The sequence below is a fragment of the Phyllobates terribilis genome, unplaced genomic scaffold (assembly GCF_046119375.1).
Source record: "Phyllobates terribilis strain yellow unplaced genomic scaffold, ASM4611937v1 Scaffold_4__5_contigs__length_816908805, whole genome shotgun sequence".
In the NCBI taxonomy this organism is placed as follows: Eukaryota; Metazoa; Chordata; class Amphibia; order Anura; family Dendrobatidae; genus Phyllobates; species Phyllobates terribilis.
Window position 1 is genome coordinate 570,538,643 of NW_027362764.1, and position 16,745 is coordinate 570,555,387.

General features: G+C 45.7%; 1 protein-coding gene across 1 annotated transcript in view; it reads left to right on the top strand.

Annotated features, from left to right (window-relative positions):
- Nucleotides 1-357: 357 nt before the first annotated feature.
- The window catches only part of ZBTB14 (zinc finger and BTB domain containing 14), a 29,588-nt gene continuing 13,200 nt past the window's right edge, over nucleotides 358-16,745 (top strand). The window contains exons 1-2 of the mRNA XM_073679067.1: nucleotides 358-652; nucleotides 14,906-14,960. Coding sequence (XP_073535168.1) covers nucleotides 14,958-14,960 — 3 coding nt within the window. The 5' untranslated portion in view covers nucleotides 358-652; nucleotides 14,906-14,957. The remainder of the gene's footprint in view (nucleotides 653-14,905; nucleotides 14,961-16,745) is intronic.

A 16,745-nucleotide genomic window follows, 5' to 3' on the forward strand; every position in this document is an offset into this window, starting at 1 on the left:
ACTAGCAAGCTTTGTTGATCATTTTATGCACTTTATGGCCGTCCCCTTACTGGTTATTTGCTATTATATGATTTCGGATTGATTGACAGTCTGCCCTTCACTTTACATTGGATTATCTGATGTGTGAGAGAAACCCATGCTATGGGGCAGCCATCACTTCAGGCAGCTCGTCACCACACTGCCCCATGAAGTGCAGCTGAGCTAATGGCTCCTACACAGCACAGCGTGGTGACTGCTCCCCTCTCCGAGGCTGGTGACAGTGGCAGTATGGCCATGGCCGCCGCCTCGGGCACCACATAAGGTCCCGCCACCGCTCCCTCCTCTACGCTGACGTGACTTCCCACGGGAGCGCGCGCCCGGCGTTCCCGCTCTTTTGTGCACCCCATGGCCGCCCCGCCCACTTGCCTATGACAGCTGGTATTACTGCTGAGCATGTTAATGGCGCTCTCTCCCGACCACCACATCCGCCATATTGCACGCACTGTGACTGAGACGTGAATGGCGCCCCCGCCCCAGTACTGGGCCGTCCTGTGCCTGCGCGGCGCGCCCTCTCCTCACGGCGCATGCACAGCAGCCTCACAAAGACGTGCACGACTCACGTCCCCTGCCCGCTGTAGTCCCTGCCATAGAGCGGCTCACGGCCGGCCACAAGGTAAGCGCTCCCGCCGCGTCATAGCGCCGACCGGTGGACGCGGGTTGCGCCCGTGACTTACACCAGGTGGCTGTGCGCGCTCTCGCTACACTGCCGCGCGCCGAAAGCAAGGCGCTCACACTCGTTCTGCTTTGCGTTAAGGAGCGGATAAATAACGGCAGAGACACGGGAGCGGGCGTAGGAGAGGCTGTTTATGTGAGCATGCGCTGCTGCCGCCAGTGTACAGGAATGTGCGGGTGCTTGTCCTGGCTGGAGGGGCGCGCAGCAGTGCAGGAGAGTGACCCGGGTGCGAGGACGCCTCACGTTACCGCTCCGCAGTGCAGGAGAGGGACCCGGGGTGCGAGGACGCCTCACGTTACCGCTCGCTCCTCCGCCACATTGTGTGTGAGGAGGGAGACGGCCGCGGCCTGTGCCTCCCCCCAGCCGTGCACGACGCCGCCCGGACACGTGAGCGCTCATCACCAGCCGCAGGCTCCGCTGTCCTCCAGCCTGCTGCCGAGGTGTGCTGTGCTCAGGAGGGGCCGCCGCCGGGAATACACCGTGCTCATCCTGCAATATGGTGACCTCTGTACAAATAACAGCGCTGGGAATACTGACCTCATAGGCTGCATATGGTGCTGAGACCCTCACTAATAAGCGGCAGGGAATGGCTCTATCTGCCCAGACACCGGCACATTTACCTCTGGCACATCTGCTCCCAACTCCCCATAGGAAAAACCTGACTGCCTCTTCTCTCCTGTGACAACAAACGGTTGATGTGGGGGCATCCAAAATGCCTGGTTGTTTTCATTTAGTCATCTGCCTGCGAGAGTTAGCAGGTGGTCCCGAAACACCTGGAATAACTGCCGGGCTTGGACGACTATTCACTAATGCAAACGGACAGCCGAAGGCGGTGTTCACATGTCCAGTAATCATCCATTTGAAACCGATCCCGCAGCAATCCGTTCTCTTAGGAGGACCAAAAAAAAAGTGCAGTGTCAACTTTCTTCGACTGAAAAAACTGCAACTGGATCCGTTTTCTAACATTGAAATCTATGGCTAATGGATCTGTTAAAGAGAATCTGTTACCCCTGGGACGTAGTGATGGGCAGTCCGGCGCTTTTTGGTGATCTGGCTTCACTCGCCAAAAAGAGCTGGCTCTTTTGGATCCTGAATGGATCCCTATTAAATGCGTTCACTATGGGTGAACACATATTTAAGATGTAGATGCTGCTGAAACTTCACCCACCCATACCTGTAACTCTGCCCACAAGCAAGTAGCCAATTAACCCCTTTCTGGCCTGGGGCGTATTAGTACGCCCCAGGCAATCACCCCCGGTTCAGTGTGGGCTCCGGCGGTGAGCCCGCACTGAACCTGGCACATGTCGCGATCCACCTGTGGCTGTTAACCAGTTAAATGCCGCTGTCAATCTCTGATAGCGGCATTTAACAACGCCGCGCCAGAAGCTTGTCACTTACCCCGTCCATCGGTGACCCTGCGGGTCACTGATGGGTGGGCATGACCACCCTGGGTCTGCAGCAGACCCCAGTGTTGTCATGTAAAGATAGCTATGAGCGCCACCTTGTGGTCGGCGCTCATAGCACAGGAGCATTTCTGCTACATAGTGGTAATCTGTTCATCACCCCTATGTAACAGAGGCAGACAGTTGCTGCTTCTAGTCTATGGAGACTATAGAAGCAAGCAGAAAGTGTAAAAAAAAAAAAACTTTTTAAAAATATATAAAAGTTTAAATCGCCCCCCTTTTGCCCCATTCAGAATAAAAAATAAACCTGACATACACATATTTAGTGTCTCCGCATTCAGAATCGCCCTATCAATGTAAAAAAAATAATCCCATCAGTAAACGGCGTAACAAGAAAAAAAATTCCAAACCCCAGAATTACGGGGTTTTTTGTCGACGCAACATTGAAATAAAATGCAATAATGGGCGATCAAAACATTGTATCTACCCCAAAATGTATTAATAAAAACGGCAGCCTGGCGCGCAAAAAATAAGCCCTCACCCGGCCCCAGATCCCGAAAAATGGACACGCTGCGGGTCTCGGAAAATGGCACCATTATTTTTTTTTTTTTTTTTTTTTTTTAAGCAAACTTTGGATTTTTTTTTCACCACTTAAATAAAAAAGAACCTATACATGTTTGGTGTCTACGAACTTGTAATGACCTGGAGAATAATAATGGCAGGTCAGTTTTAGCATCCAGTGAACGTGGAAAGAAAAAAACAAAACAAAAAGCAACTGTGGCATTGCATTTTTTTTGCAATTTCACCACACTTGGAATTTTTTTCCCGTTTTCCAGTACACGATATGGTAAAACTAGTAATGGCGTTTAAAAGTACAACTCGTCCCGCAAAAAATAAGCCCTCGCATGACCATATTGCCCAAAAAATAAAAACGCTATGGCTCTGGGAACAAGGGGAGCAAAAAACGAAAATGCAAAAGCGGAAAATCCCAAGGTAGTAAAGGGGTTAAAGTGAAGAGCCATTACGACAAATTAGTGGCTTTCACTGGGGTGCCAGCTTTCATCAGTCACAACAGGGAGCCGGCTCTTTGTGTCAGATGTTCACTCAACCAACACATCACTACTGGGACACTTTGAAGCTATTACTATGGGCATACAGGTAATAGCATTGTTATATTAGTCCTACCTGTGTGCCTCATAGCTGCTGTCTTGATGTAGAGAAATAGTTTTAATCCAGTATGTTAATGAGGTCTTCTAGGCTCTGGGTCCTGTGGTGCCTGAAAGAAAACTGCCTCTGGTGTTAATTTGTGTACCACCCCCTTCCCACCTTCCCATCAGCTTGACAGTGCTATGTGATGTGCAGTTGTGGCTCCGGAGTCCCGCGCCTGTGACCTGCAACAGCGCAATTATACTTCCCTTTTCCACCTATCTTCTGCGGAGTCATCGGCGAGTCTCTGCAAAAGAACAATGAAGCCAATAAAGCTACTTGTTTTATCAGTAGGAGATTGTCACTAGAGGACTAGTAACCCTGCTGCCATGTAGTCAAGCATACTCATGAGTTCTGTATAACCCCATTTGCACCATTGATTGGCAGCTTTCTGTGTACACTGTACATGGGCAGAAAGCAGCCTATCAGTGGTGTGGGTGGGGTTATACAGGGCCCAGCATCAAGAACTACTAGATATGTAGCAGATAAAATAAGTTTTATCAAAATAATAGCAGGCAGCCCAGTAAGTGATACATTGCTGGAATCCTGGTCTCTCTCTCTGATGGGCCAGCAAAAACCTGCTGACCGTCTTTATGGGGTTCAGTCTCTTGCTAGAAGTCTGCTGTACTCAGTTTTCTCTGGTTTCACTTGTATTGAGTGATGCATGTCTAGTCTTAATGTGACCAGAAGGATGCATATCACTTTCTTGTGGTCACTTCTCCGCACAAACCAGACAGTGTGGATTTAGAAGTTTGCAGTCACTTAGAGTGACTGTAAACTTTTAGCAAGACAACCACTTTAAAGTGACCTTTTACTATGGCACTGAAAAGTGACAATACAGTTGTTATATGGTGCCATCCATTCTTCCCTATCAAAACTTTAAAGGGAATATCCGGGACTTAAAGAAAAAAAGTACCTAAGCACTTGCTTGCATGTAGTATTGCTGCTGATCAGAGATTGAGCCAATGTACTTTTTCTTTTTTTAGCTAGTTAGAGTAGCGGACGTCACAGTGTTAGTGACTTCCATTTTATTTTTTTTTTAGAAACAAAAATTAGTATAGTGTAGTTTCATAGATAGTGAAGTAGTGTATTAGAGTAGTAAAGTAGTAGTAGTAAAAAAAAAAATAGTACAAAGTAGCTTTATAGGTAGGGAGGTAGTGTTTTTCTTTTGCAAAAAGAAAGAAATTGTTTGCGCCGAGTACATTGCAATGTTGGTGACGTCCGTTTTTATTTTGCAGTGTTTAGAAGCGTTCTAAATTTTTCGTTTTTACTTTTTTTTTTTCTCTACTTTTATAATTAATAGTACCATTTACACAATACAAGTGTAAAAGCACCACTTACACACACACATCCCCAGTGTTTTGAAGAATAAAATAAAAATGGCCCATTCGTCAAGAAGATGCTATTCGCCAGAGGATACATACGCTTTCCTTGCCTCCGACACAAATTCAGCCAGTGAAAAAGATCCCACATTCCTCTATTCCTCTCCCTCTTCCTACTCATTAGTGAGGAGGGACCCCTATTAAGGCGCTCTAGGACTGAGGCAACACCTACAGCAATCGATCCAATATGGACTCCATCCCCTGAAAATTATCAGCCTGTTATTCCAGATTTCATGGGCAGCTCAGGAATCCAATTTGATGTTACAGGCCTCACTGAAATTAGATTTTTTTCAAATTCTTTTTCAGCGAGGAAATAAATCTTATGGTGGCCCAGACAAATTTATATGCCCATCAATTTTTTACGCAAAATCCCACATCCTAATACGCCACATGGACCCCTGTAACTGCAGCAGAGATTATGAATTTTGGGGCATTGTGCTGCAAATGGGCATAGTCAGAAAACCAGAGATTCGGCAATACTGGAATACTGATATTCTCTACAGCTCACCGGTATTCCGTATGTCCATGGCAAGGATACAATTTGAAGCAGTCCAAAGATTTTTGCGTTCTAGTGATAATGCGCAGTCTCCTCCCCTAGACTATATACAATTCGGCCAGTAGTTGACCACTTTAGCAGAAAATTTGCTGAGGTGTACAACCCCCAAAGGGACATCGCTATAGATGAATCTCTCTGGTAGGCTAAAACTACGACAATACCTGCCCAGTAAGAGGAATTAAACTGTACAAGCTGTAAAATAGTACCTCATGGTACACCCACAGACTTGGGGTCTACGAGGGGAAGGACACCCCTGAATGCCCCCCTGTCCTGGGGATGAGGGTGATAATTGTGTGAGAATTGATGCATCCACTGCTGGTTAAAGTTTATCACCTCTACATTGGTAACTTACACTAGCATCCCACTCTTCAAGACCCTCTCTGTCAGAGGTATAGCTGCATACGGCACCGCGCGGAAAAATCAGAAAGGCCTCCCTAAGCCGCTAATTTGGCAACTGCTGAGAAAGCACGACAGCAGAGCCCAATGTAGCAATAACATGCTGGTGGTCAAATATAAGGACAAGAGGGATGTCCTTATCTTGACCACCATACACAATGACAACAGCTCCCTTGTCCGAAGTACCACAAAACAAGTCCCAAAGCCAGATTGTATCTTGGATTATAATAAGTACATGGGAGGTATAAATCGCTCAGGTCACGTCCTCAAACCATACAGTGCCATGCGAAAAACAAAAGTATGTTACGAAAAATTGGCCGTGCACATTGTACAGATAGCAATGTACAATGCTTTTGTGCTGTTTCGATCTGCAGGCAATACAGGGACCTTCCTTCAGTTTCATTAGGTAGTCATCCAGGCCCTAATGTTTGGCACTCAGGAAGGTGAGAATCCCACTACTTCTGAAACTGATAGTACCCGTGTCGTCCCAAGTCAACGTTTTCCAGGAGAGGTTCCCCAAACGACAAAGAAGGGAAGAACACAAAAACTATGCAGAGTATGCTCCAAGAAGGGGAATCCGAAAGGACACAATTTACCATTGTGAAACCTGCCCTTTGCATTAAGGATTGCTTCAAAGAGTACCACACATCCATAAATTAATAAAATTTGTTTTTACCCTGTTGAAACACACTTTTATAATCGGATATACTCCACACAACTTGCACATACCACCACATTATAAATTTGTACATCAGTAAAGCCAAAAGCGTTATCGTTCTTACAACAATGCCTCTAGATAAATTCCTTGAGGGGTGTAGTTTCCAAAATGGTCACTTGTGTGTGTGGTTTCCACTGTTTAGTCACATCTTGGGCTTTCCAAACGTGACATGGTGTGCGCAGATCATTCCATCAAAGTCTGCGCTCCAAACTGTCATTCCTTCCCTTCCGAGCACTGCTGTGCACCCAAACAGGTATTTTCCCCCACATGTGGGTTATCTGCATTCTCAGGAGAAATTGCACAACAACTTTTCGGGTCTATTTTCTCTTTCCCATGTGAAAATAAAAAAATTGGGGCTAAGATTATTTTTGTGGAAATTTTTTTTTTTTTTTTTCATGGGTCTTTGTTCTAAACTTCTGTGAAGCACCTGCGGGTTCAAAGTTCTCATCACACATCTAGATAAGTTCCTTGAGGGGTATAGTTTCTACAAAGGGGTCACTTGCGGGGGGTTTCCACTGTTTAGGCACATCAGGGGCCCTTCAAACGCGACATGGTGCTCCTTCCCTTTCAAGCCCTTCAGTGCACCCAAACAGTGGTTTTCCCCTACGTATGGGGTATTAGCATACTCAGCAGAAATTGCACAACAAGTTTTGGGGTCCATTTTCTCCTGTTACCCTCATGAAAATAAAAACATTATGGCTAAAAGATCATTTTTGTGGCTAAAAAGTAAAATGTTCATTTATTCCCCTTCTCCCATGACAGCACCACCTGAGAGAGGGTATCCGCCCACCAAGGACAGGAACCTACTGAATAAAAAGGCGGTACCTCTCTTCCGCATCAGTTTTGGTTCCTGTCCTTGATGGGAGCCTCTCTAGGTGGTGCCTCGCCTATCTGGAGTGGATCCCGGGATCGATGCGGCCTGGAGGCCATGAAGAAACAGCGGATGGTCCTCTGTTGACAGCCGCATCTTGCTGTACCTGGGTCTGCGTGCGGGGGGTGCCTTCCAGGGTCCGGTCCTGCGGCCGGGTCTGCGCACCCACGGTGGCCGTGGCTGGGCGCGCCGGCAGGCAGGCCTTCTGGGTTGCGCACGTGCAGGTTCGCGTTGCGCCCTGTGACGTAACGCGCCGGAAGTCCGGGCTGCGCACACGTTGGGTCGTGTCGCGCCCTAGCACGAATGCGCCGGAAGTGCGGGTCTGCGCTTGCGCGGGGTACGATTTCCTGGGTCATCTCCGTTGCAAGCACGCTGGGAGCCGCTGGGTCTGCGCACGCGCAGGAGGGATCCTGCGGCGTAGCGCGCCAGCTGGCAGGTGTAGGAAAAAAAAAGAAGAGAATATATATATTTTATGATATAATATAAAAAATATATATATATATATAAAAAAAAGTATAAGATGGAAATTAAATGGAAAAGAGAGGGCACACTGCTGCCGGAAGGGGAGGGGCCCAAAGGAGGTGGAGCCCCTTATGCTTTAAAAGGATGGGAAGCAGTCAAGATGACGGTGTCTGCATTCCCGTCATCATGAGTGAGGAGTTGCAGTTGCTGTCACCGCCGCAGGAGGAACAGCAGCAGCCACAAGTGCCTAAGAAGCGTAAACAGCTCAAGCAAGATGTGAGACAACCGGAACAACGGGAGTCTTCCCATCATCAGAGCCACAGCAGTGGGGGTCGTACAAGTGCCGGCAGAACCGGTCAGAAGAAATCTTGTGAATCCACCTCCGCCAGATTGGAGCATTCATGTGAACGGTAACCACCGCCTCCGCTACCCTAGTCTGAACGGCAGTGTGGTGAGGGATCTTCGTGAAAGTTCACCTTAGTAATGTGCTCTTCTGTTTTTTTTTCTCTTTTCCCTCCTTTCATTTCTTTCTGGTTGTTAGGAACCAAAAAAGAGTAGTTCCAAGAATAAGAATAAGGAGTGTGCATTATGTAAAGTTAGCCTTCCCAGCTCCTACGCTAAGAACCTTTACTCGGGTTGTATCCAGAAAACTATAGCAGAGGAGTCCCCTAGTTTTTCAATGGATTTAAAAACCTTAATCCAGACGGAGGTCAGGGATTCCTTAAAAAACTTGACCTCTCGTAAGAGGAAGAAGCAGAAACGGGTTTCCTCTGGCTTAGAGGAATCAGCAGAGTCCCGTTTCACGAAGGAATATCCTTCCCCCTCTGACCTCTCTTCATCGTCTTCATCAGAGTCTTCGGATGGTGATGGGGGGGGTAGGCCTTGTTTTTCGGTGGACAATACTGAGAGATTGGTCAAGGCTATTAGAGTGACTATGGGTATTGCCGATGCCAAAGCTCCCAGAACAGTTCAGGACGTCATGTTCGGGGGCTTAGATCAGAAGAGGAGACGCACATTCCCAGTTAACGAGAGGATTAAGACTCTTATAGATAGGGAATGGAAAAAAACAGAGAGGAAAGGTCAGCTGCCTTCTTCTTCTAAGCTGAGATAACCTTTTGAAGAGGAGGATGCAGCTAAGTGGGACAAAACCCCTAAAATTGATGTGGCCATCGCAAAGTCCTTGAAAAGATCCACACTGCCCTTTGAGTATTTAGGGACCCTAAAAGATCCGCTTGATAAAAAGGCGGAGTCTTTTTTAAAACAGGCCTGGGAATCCTCGGCAGGGGCTCTGAAACCGGCAGTGGCAGCCACCTGCACCGCCACGTCTATGATGATCTGGCTTCAACAGTTAGTTAGAGGACCAGATCAAAGGGAATGTCTCTAGAGAGAGAATTCTGTCGGGTCTTCCTCTTTTGCAGGGGGCCGCTGCATTCCTTGCAGATGCATCGGCAGATTCAGTTAGTCTGGCTGCCAGGTCAGCAAATCTTTCTAATGCAAGCCCGTAGGGCATTATGGCTCAAGAGCTGGCCAGGGGATGTGCAGTCAAAATCTAAACTCTGCTCAATCCCTTGCGAAGGGGACTTTCTTTTCGGGAAGGCCTTAGATGACATCCTGGATAAGGCAGCGGAAAAGAAACATTTGTTTCCTACTGTGTCTGTTCCCCGATATAAGAGCTCCTTTCGGAAGAGGAAGTACAATTGGAGCAAGTTTCCCAGAGACCAAAGTGGTTGGAGAGACAGCAAGCCGAATAACAGAGGCTTCATGTTCGGGGGTCCATCCTCTGAGAGTAAGAAAGCCCCTAAGTGACTTTCCTCCCCAGGTGGGAGGAAGGTTGTCCCACTTCCTTCCCGCCTGGGAAAAAATCTCTTCCAATGCTTGGATTTTAGGGATAATCAGGAGGGGGCTGAAGTTGGAGTCCAGGAACACCGTCCGGATTTCAGCCCCCAGAGGCCTAAGGGAGCAGATGGCCCTGCAACAGGAAGTACTCACTCTGGTTGTGAAGGGGGTTCTAGTAGAAACACCTGTACCCGAGCAGGGGAGAGGGTTTTACTCAACTCTCTTCCTAATAAAGAAACCAGATGGCTCCTTCAGAACCATTGTCAACTTGAAGAAGCTAAACGACCATTTGATTTACAGCCCATTCAAAATGGAATCAATAAAATCGGCCATAAAGATGTTGTTTCCAGAATGCTATATGTGCGTCCTCAATTTGAAGGACGCTTACTACCACGTCCCAATCTTTCCTGCACACCAACAGTTTCTGAGGGTGGCTGTACGGTTCGGCAAGCACATAAGGCATTTTCAGTTTGCAGCTCTTCCCTTTGGCATCTCCATGGCTCCAAGGGTTTTCACAAGATTATCCTGAAAGTCACAGCGCATCTAAGGGTGAAAGATATCCTAGTTATCCCTTACCTGGACGATTTTTTTTAGTGGTGGGCAGATCAAAACAACTCTGCGCACTGGCTCTCGCGGAAGTCATGGCCAGTCTAAATGGCCTGGGGTGGGTGTTAAATTTAGAAAAATCGAGACTAGAACCAAAAAAGGTTCAATCATTCCTGGGTCTCATTTTCGACTCGGAAAACCAGTCTTGTCTTCTGCCAGAGGACATGAAACTGAAGATCAGATCCCTCTTATCACGCGTAATCAGCAATCCATCCATGATATTGAGGAAGGCAATGTCTCTGTTGGGTACGATGACCTCTTGTATCCCAGCAGTTCAGTGGTCCCAGTTCCATTCCGGACGTCTTCAGCAGGAGATCCTGACAGCAGGCAAAGGGCTCGGAGGTCGCCTGGATGGAAAAATATCCCTTTCAAGTTTAGTAATCAACTTGCTGGACTGGTGGATGAATCCGGTAAATCTATCTCTGGGGGTTCCTTGGTCTTTCCAGGTGTCTGATACGATTACGACAGACGCAAGCGCAGAAGGCTGGGGAGCTCACCTGAGAGATCATTCAATACAAGGGCTCTGGTCGGATAGCGAGACGGGCCTCTCCTCCAACATGAAGGAGCTGTTTGCAGTCAGTAATGCGCTAGTAGAGTTCAGTTCTCTTCTTCAGGGTCATCACATCTGGATAATGTCGGACAACCGAACGACAGTCGCCTACATCAATCGTCATGGGGGTACCAGATCCCTTCCTCTGATGTTAGTAGCGGACCAGATCCTTCACTTTGCGGAGAGTCATCTATTTACGCTCTCGGCGCTGCATATAAGAGGAGAGGAAAACGTAAAAGCCGATTTTCTAAGTCGACACATCTTGAAACAAGGAAAATGGGAATTGAATCCAGCAGATTGTCGGCCGATGGGGACAACCTCAGATAGATCTGTTTGCGAACAAACACAATCGGAAGACCAAAATCTTTTGCTCCCTGAATCCAAAGGAGATGCAGTTTGTGGTAGACACGCTGCAAATTCCTTGGGACTTTACCCTGGCCTATGCCTTTCTCCCTCTAATGCTGATCCCTACTATCCTGAGGAAGATCCGAGAAGAACAGGCGAGGGTTATATTGATCGTCCCGTTTTGGCCCAAGAGACCATGGTTCACTTGGATGAAGAGAATGTCCCAAGAGGATCCATGGGTTCTTCCGGGCTCCCCAGATCTCAGGCAGGGCCCAGTCTTCCATCCCCAAAGATCGGGCCTGCATTTGATGGCCTGGATTTTGAAAGGTCACTACTAATGCAGGAGGAGTTCTCTCCAGGTCTAGTTACTACTCTACTGGCAAGTAGGAAGCCAGTGACGACTAGGACCTATGGCAGAACCTGGCCTAAGTTTCTGTTTTCCTCGGGTCAGTCCACCAAAGGGAGGGTTCCTATTGAGGCCATCCTGGAATTCCTTCAGAAAGGCTTAAGCATGGGGTTAGTCACCAGTACCCTTAAGGTACAAGTATCAGCTCTGGGGGCACTATATAATTGCGACTTGGCAGCGAATAGGTGGATCATCATATTCATTAAAGCTTACAGTAGATCTAGACCTATTCCTACTCCAAGGATGCCTCCTTGGGACCTTAATCTGGTTCTAGAAGCGCTAACCAAGTCCCCCTTTGAGCCCTTAGAGGAAGTTTCGGAGAAAATTCTCACCTTTAAAAACAGCCATGCTGGTAGCTCTAACGTCAGCTCGTAGGGTTCGTGATTTGCACGCGCTGTCAGTTAACCATCCGTTCACTCAGGTGTGTATGAATAGAGTAATCTTAGGCCAGGTCTGATCTTATCTTCCAAAAGTAGCCTCCAAATTCCATAGGACACAAGTAATTACTCTCCCTTCCTTCTATCCTGACCCTAGAGATTCAGAGGAACAAAAACTTCACACTTTAGATGTTAAGAGGGTATTAGTCCAGTATTTAGAGGTAATGAAGGCCTGGAGAAAAAGTGACTCCTTATTCATCTCATTTCAGGGGCTAGGAAAGAGCTTTAAGTTACAAGGGGGACCATAGCTAGGTGTGTCAGGGACACCATTGGCTTAGCATACTCTTCTAGCAACTGCCAGTTCCAGAGAACCTGAAGGCCCATTCCACCAGGGCTGTAGCTGCTTCCTGGGCTGAGAAGGCGGATGTGCCCATCGACATCATATGTAAGGCGGCAACTTGGTCATCCCCCGCTATATTTTACAAGCATTACCGTCTTGACCTTTCCTCTTCTACTGATCTGTCCTTTGGGAGGAAGGTATTGCAAGTGGTGATCCCTCCCTCTGGTGTCTGATCTCTCTAAATCTCTCAGGTGATGCTGTCATGGGAGAAGGGGAAAAGATCCTAGTTACTTACCGGTAACGGGATTTTATAGAGCCCATGACAGCACCCTATTAATCCCTCCCCTTTTTTCACTTATGGTGTGCACTTCTTAGGGTGTTTTATTAAGAAATGTTTAGGTGGTAGTTATGTACTAACCTATTTTTCGGAGGCCCTCACATGCTCTGAAACAAAAACTGATGCGGAAGAGAGGTACCGCCTTTTTATTCAGTAGGTTCCTGTCCTTGGTGGGCGGATACCCTCTCTCAGGTGGTGCTGTCATGGGCTCTGTAAAATCCCGTTACCGGTAAGTAACTAGGATCTTTTCCTTCCACATTCCATTAATTCCTGTGAAGTACCTGAAGGGTTAATAAACTTCTTAAATGTGGTTTTGAGCACCTTAAGGGGTACAGTTTTAGAATGGTGTCACTTTTGGGTATTTTCTGTCATATAGACCCCTCAAAGTCACTTCAATATGATGTGGTGTGGTCCCCCAAAAAAAAAAAATAAAAAAAAAGTTTTTTTGTAAAAATAAGGAATCACTGGTTAATTTTTAAACCTTATAACTTCCTAACAAAAAAAAAAAAATGTTTAAAAAATTGTGCAGATGTAAAGTAGACATGTGGTAAATGTTACTTATTAACTATTTTGTGTGACATAACTCTGATTTAAATTTTCCACATTTTTGCCAAGTTCCGATTTTTTTTTTTTTTTTTTTTTTATGGGGAGCAGTGAATATTCATTTTCTTTAGCAGTGGGCATACACAGGAGCTGCAGCAGTGCTCCTGCCTCCTGTGCCCCTCTCCTCCGCAGCCCCCCCCCCCCCGCTGCCCACAAAAACAAAAAAAACAATCCTACTCACCTCCTCTCTCCTCCAGTGCTGTCCCGCTCTGCTGCTGACACTCTCACTGTGTGAGGCGCGCATGGCGTCCCTGCCATGCGCCCTCACAGTGCGAGACCGCGTACACTGTACCGCAGCGCGGCTCCTGCTGCGCTCTGCGGTCAGTGTGCCTGCTATTAAAGACCATGGATATTCACTACAACCCATGAGAGTGGGTTGTAGCGAATATTCATGAGGTTTAATAACGGGCACGCAGAGCGCAGCAGGAGCCGCGCTGCGGTACAGTGTGCCGGCTATTAAGGAAAATGAATATTCTTTGCTCCCCACACCCATGGGCGTGGGGAGCAGGGAATATTCATTTTCTTTAGTAGCGGGCACAGCGCAGGCTGCAGTAGTCAGCTACTGCCGCCTCTGCCCCGCTGATCCCCCGCTGCTGCTCCCCCAGACCTCCTACCATGCAAAGCCACAGTATATACAGGGAGATAGTATTCGGACTATAAGACGCACCCCCCACTTTCCTCCAAATTTTTGGAGGAAAAAAGTGCGTCTTATCGTCCAAAAAATACGGTAAATCACGAAGATTCGGCCACTGTCAAAATATTTCTGGACCTAACTGTACTAAAAATCCCCCAGCGAATGAGGAAAACACAATTTCATCGGCTGTATAGCTTGTTTATGTCACTTAGGGCCAAATGGATCAAAGCTGCAAAATTTTGAGACTTTTGTCATTCTCACGCCAGTTTCAAATTCATGAGGAGTGTCAGTGTTTGCTTGTCTGACTATTAAACAGAAGCCACTGTGCCATCTGGAACAGTCTCTATTTGATATGTGCACTGGGATTATTACTCAGTGTATACTTCTATATACAAGAAGTATGATGTGAACACCGGCTAGCACATTACCTTATAATTATATAAAATGATTCCCTATACTGTTGTTGGCTTCATTGATTTTGTATAGAGTGGCAGCATACATGATTAACTGCCTCTCCAATAAAATGCTTTTTAAAGGTGTTTTCCTTTTACAAAAGTGGAGCCCAAACATTGTCTATCATGGAAAATCAAAAAGTACTCATGCTTCCTGGGTACTGCGCTGGCTGAAAACGCCCTAAAAAACATAAAGTATGGTAGCAAGGTAAAAGACGACTCGCTGTGCATGTGTACTGTCTTTTGTTCCATTTTTTTAACTGCTTCAAGCTACAAAGCCATGAAGCTTCTAATGGAAGTGCCTTGTCTATTTTCCCTTCACCACTTATTTAAAAGCCCGCACTATTTTATATGTCTAAAAAAAAAAAATGGCACCGAAGATGCAGAAACGCTCAGGAAAAAATCTTGAGCATTTCTGCATCGTGGGCACACAGCCTAACAGTTCACATACCCTAAAGTTGTTTTTCTATCACACTCTTCTTTTTTTCTACTTGATCTCTTGGGTCATATTTGCTGTTTTGATTTAGGACAGCTTAGGTAAAAACTGTTGCCTACAGCAGCCAGTCAAAGTGCAACATCCAGTATATCAAGAGTGCTGGAAGAATGTTACATTGTGCTGTGTTTGAGTCCTAAAGGGCGTGGAGTCTAGCCTTTATGTTTCATCATTTTTATATAAAATATCAGTAACTAAACTTTCTCTTTTTTTCATATAGGTTGTTTTACATTTCAAATTGCAAGCATCCCGGAAGAACATATTCTTTGTTCATGGTATGTGTTCTGGTTAATTAAAAAAAAAATTCTAAAATTGCTTCTATATCACTTGCTTCTATAGAGTACATGTGTTTAGTTAACAAGCTAAAAATAGTCTATAAAGAAATAGAAGTGTGAATGCAAAGAAAATTGAACTACATACCATAAATTTATAACGGGAGAATAATAATATCTTCATATTACAATGCATGAGGATTTGTAATAATACTGATGATACATGTCTGTTAAAGGGAACCTGTCACATTAGATAACGCGATTTCCCTGCTGATATAGTGTTAATCTGCAGGTAAATAGCGTTATCCATAATGCCAGGTTCTCTTTTAAAGTAGTCATTACAGAACTGCACTTTAGAGAACAATATCATACATAGTTAGAACATCCAAAATGCTTCAATTATATTGAAGGGAATATGTCACCTGGTGTCTGCTGCCTAATCTGAGAGCATCATAATGTAGGGGCGGAGACCCTGATTCCCATGACGTGTCACTAACTGGGCTGCTTGATGCAGTTTTGATTAAATAATTGTTTTAACAGCAGGAGATTATTACTAGAGGGCTAGTAAACCTGCAGCCATGTAGTCCACTGTAACCCCCCCCTCGCCCCCCCCGATTGTCAGCTTATTTCCTTTGTGCAATGTGTACTCAGAGAACTGTCAATCAGTGGTCTAGGTGGGGTTATACAAAGCTCCGTATTTACATAGATGTGCAGCAGAAAAAACTGATTCTATCAAAATAACAGCAAGCGGCCAAGTAAATCATACATTGCTGGAATCAGGGTCTCTTCCCCTAGATCATGCTGCTCTCAGATAAGAGAGAATGGCATCAGGTTTTTTAACCTAAGGCTGTATGCACACATTGCAGCTTTTGAGTGTTTTTGTCATGCTGATCTGCTAGCAAAACCTGAAGCAATCCAGGTGCCAGCAAAGTGAATTAGAGACCTAAAGTGTCATGCACACGTTGCTTATTTTTGACTTGCAGATTTGGCGCAGAAAATTATCTGTTGCATGTCAATTCTCTGCATTTTTCCCTGCATTTTTCACTATTGACTTCACTCAAATCAGTCAAAAGCGCTAGGCAAAAATGCACGTTTTTCCTGCCAAGAGATGCAGAAATGGGGCAAAAGTTTTACTCAACGTGTGCACATACCGTAAGTATTATTTTATTAGTGGCTGGAAATGAGACCAAATGAAACATTTGTATTTGTCCACACTGCTTGTTTGTTGCATTATTGGATGTATGCAACATTCTAATACCTTGATGTATAGCAAGTGTGTTCTTCTGTCATAAATTTGGTCCTTTGAAGTCTTTGGATACATTTGGTTTATAGCCAGGAACATTGCTTGCCACATACACCAAACATGCAGTGTGAACATAGCTCTAAAAGATAATATTATGCTGATGTAAAGGCCTTTTCAATACCACTGATTATGGTCAAGCCTTTGTTTTGTAACCATGGATTAGAAGACATTGGCACAGTCTTTAGTCTGGTGTAAATTTCTACGTACAGGCACCAAATGTTGAGGAGGATACTGTTGCCTTCCTGATTCCATTGATACTGTGATCCCAAGCTTATATATTCCTGTAGGTTATCATTGGAGAAAAATATATTCTGCTCCGATGTATGGTCCACAAGCCAGTTAATGGGGAACCCCATGTTTTTTTCCTAGTATGTATAATCATGTCATGACACTCATCCAAAGGCAATTGTGGGAATGACTGGACAAGAATTGTGGATTTTAAAGCTCGCTGTCCTTAGTTCCTGCGGGAGAAAAGAAGCTACCAG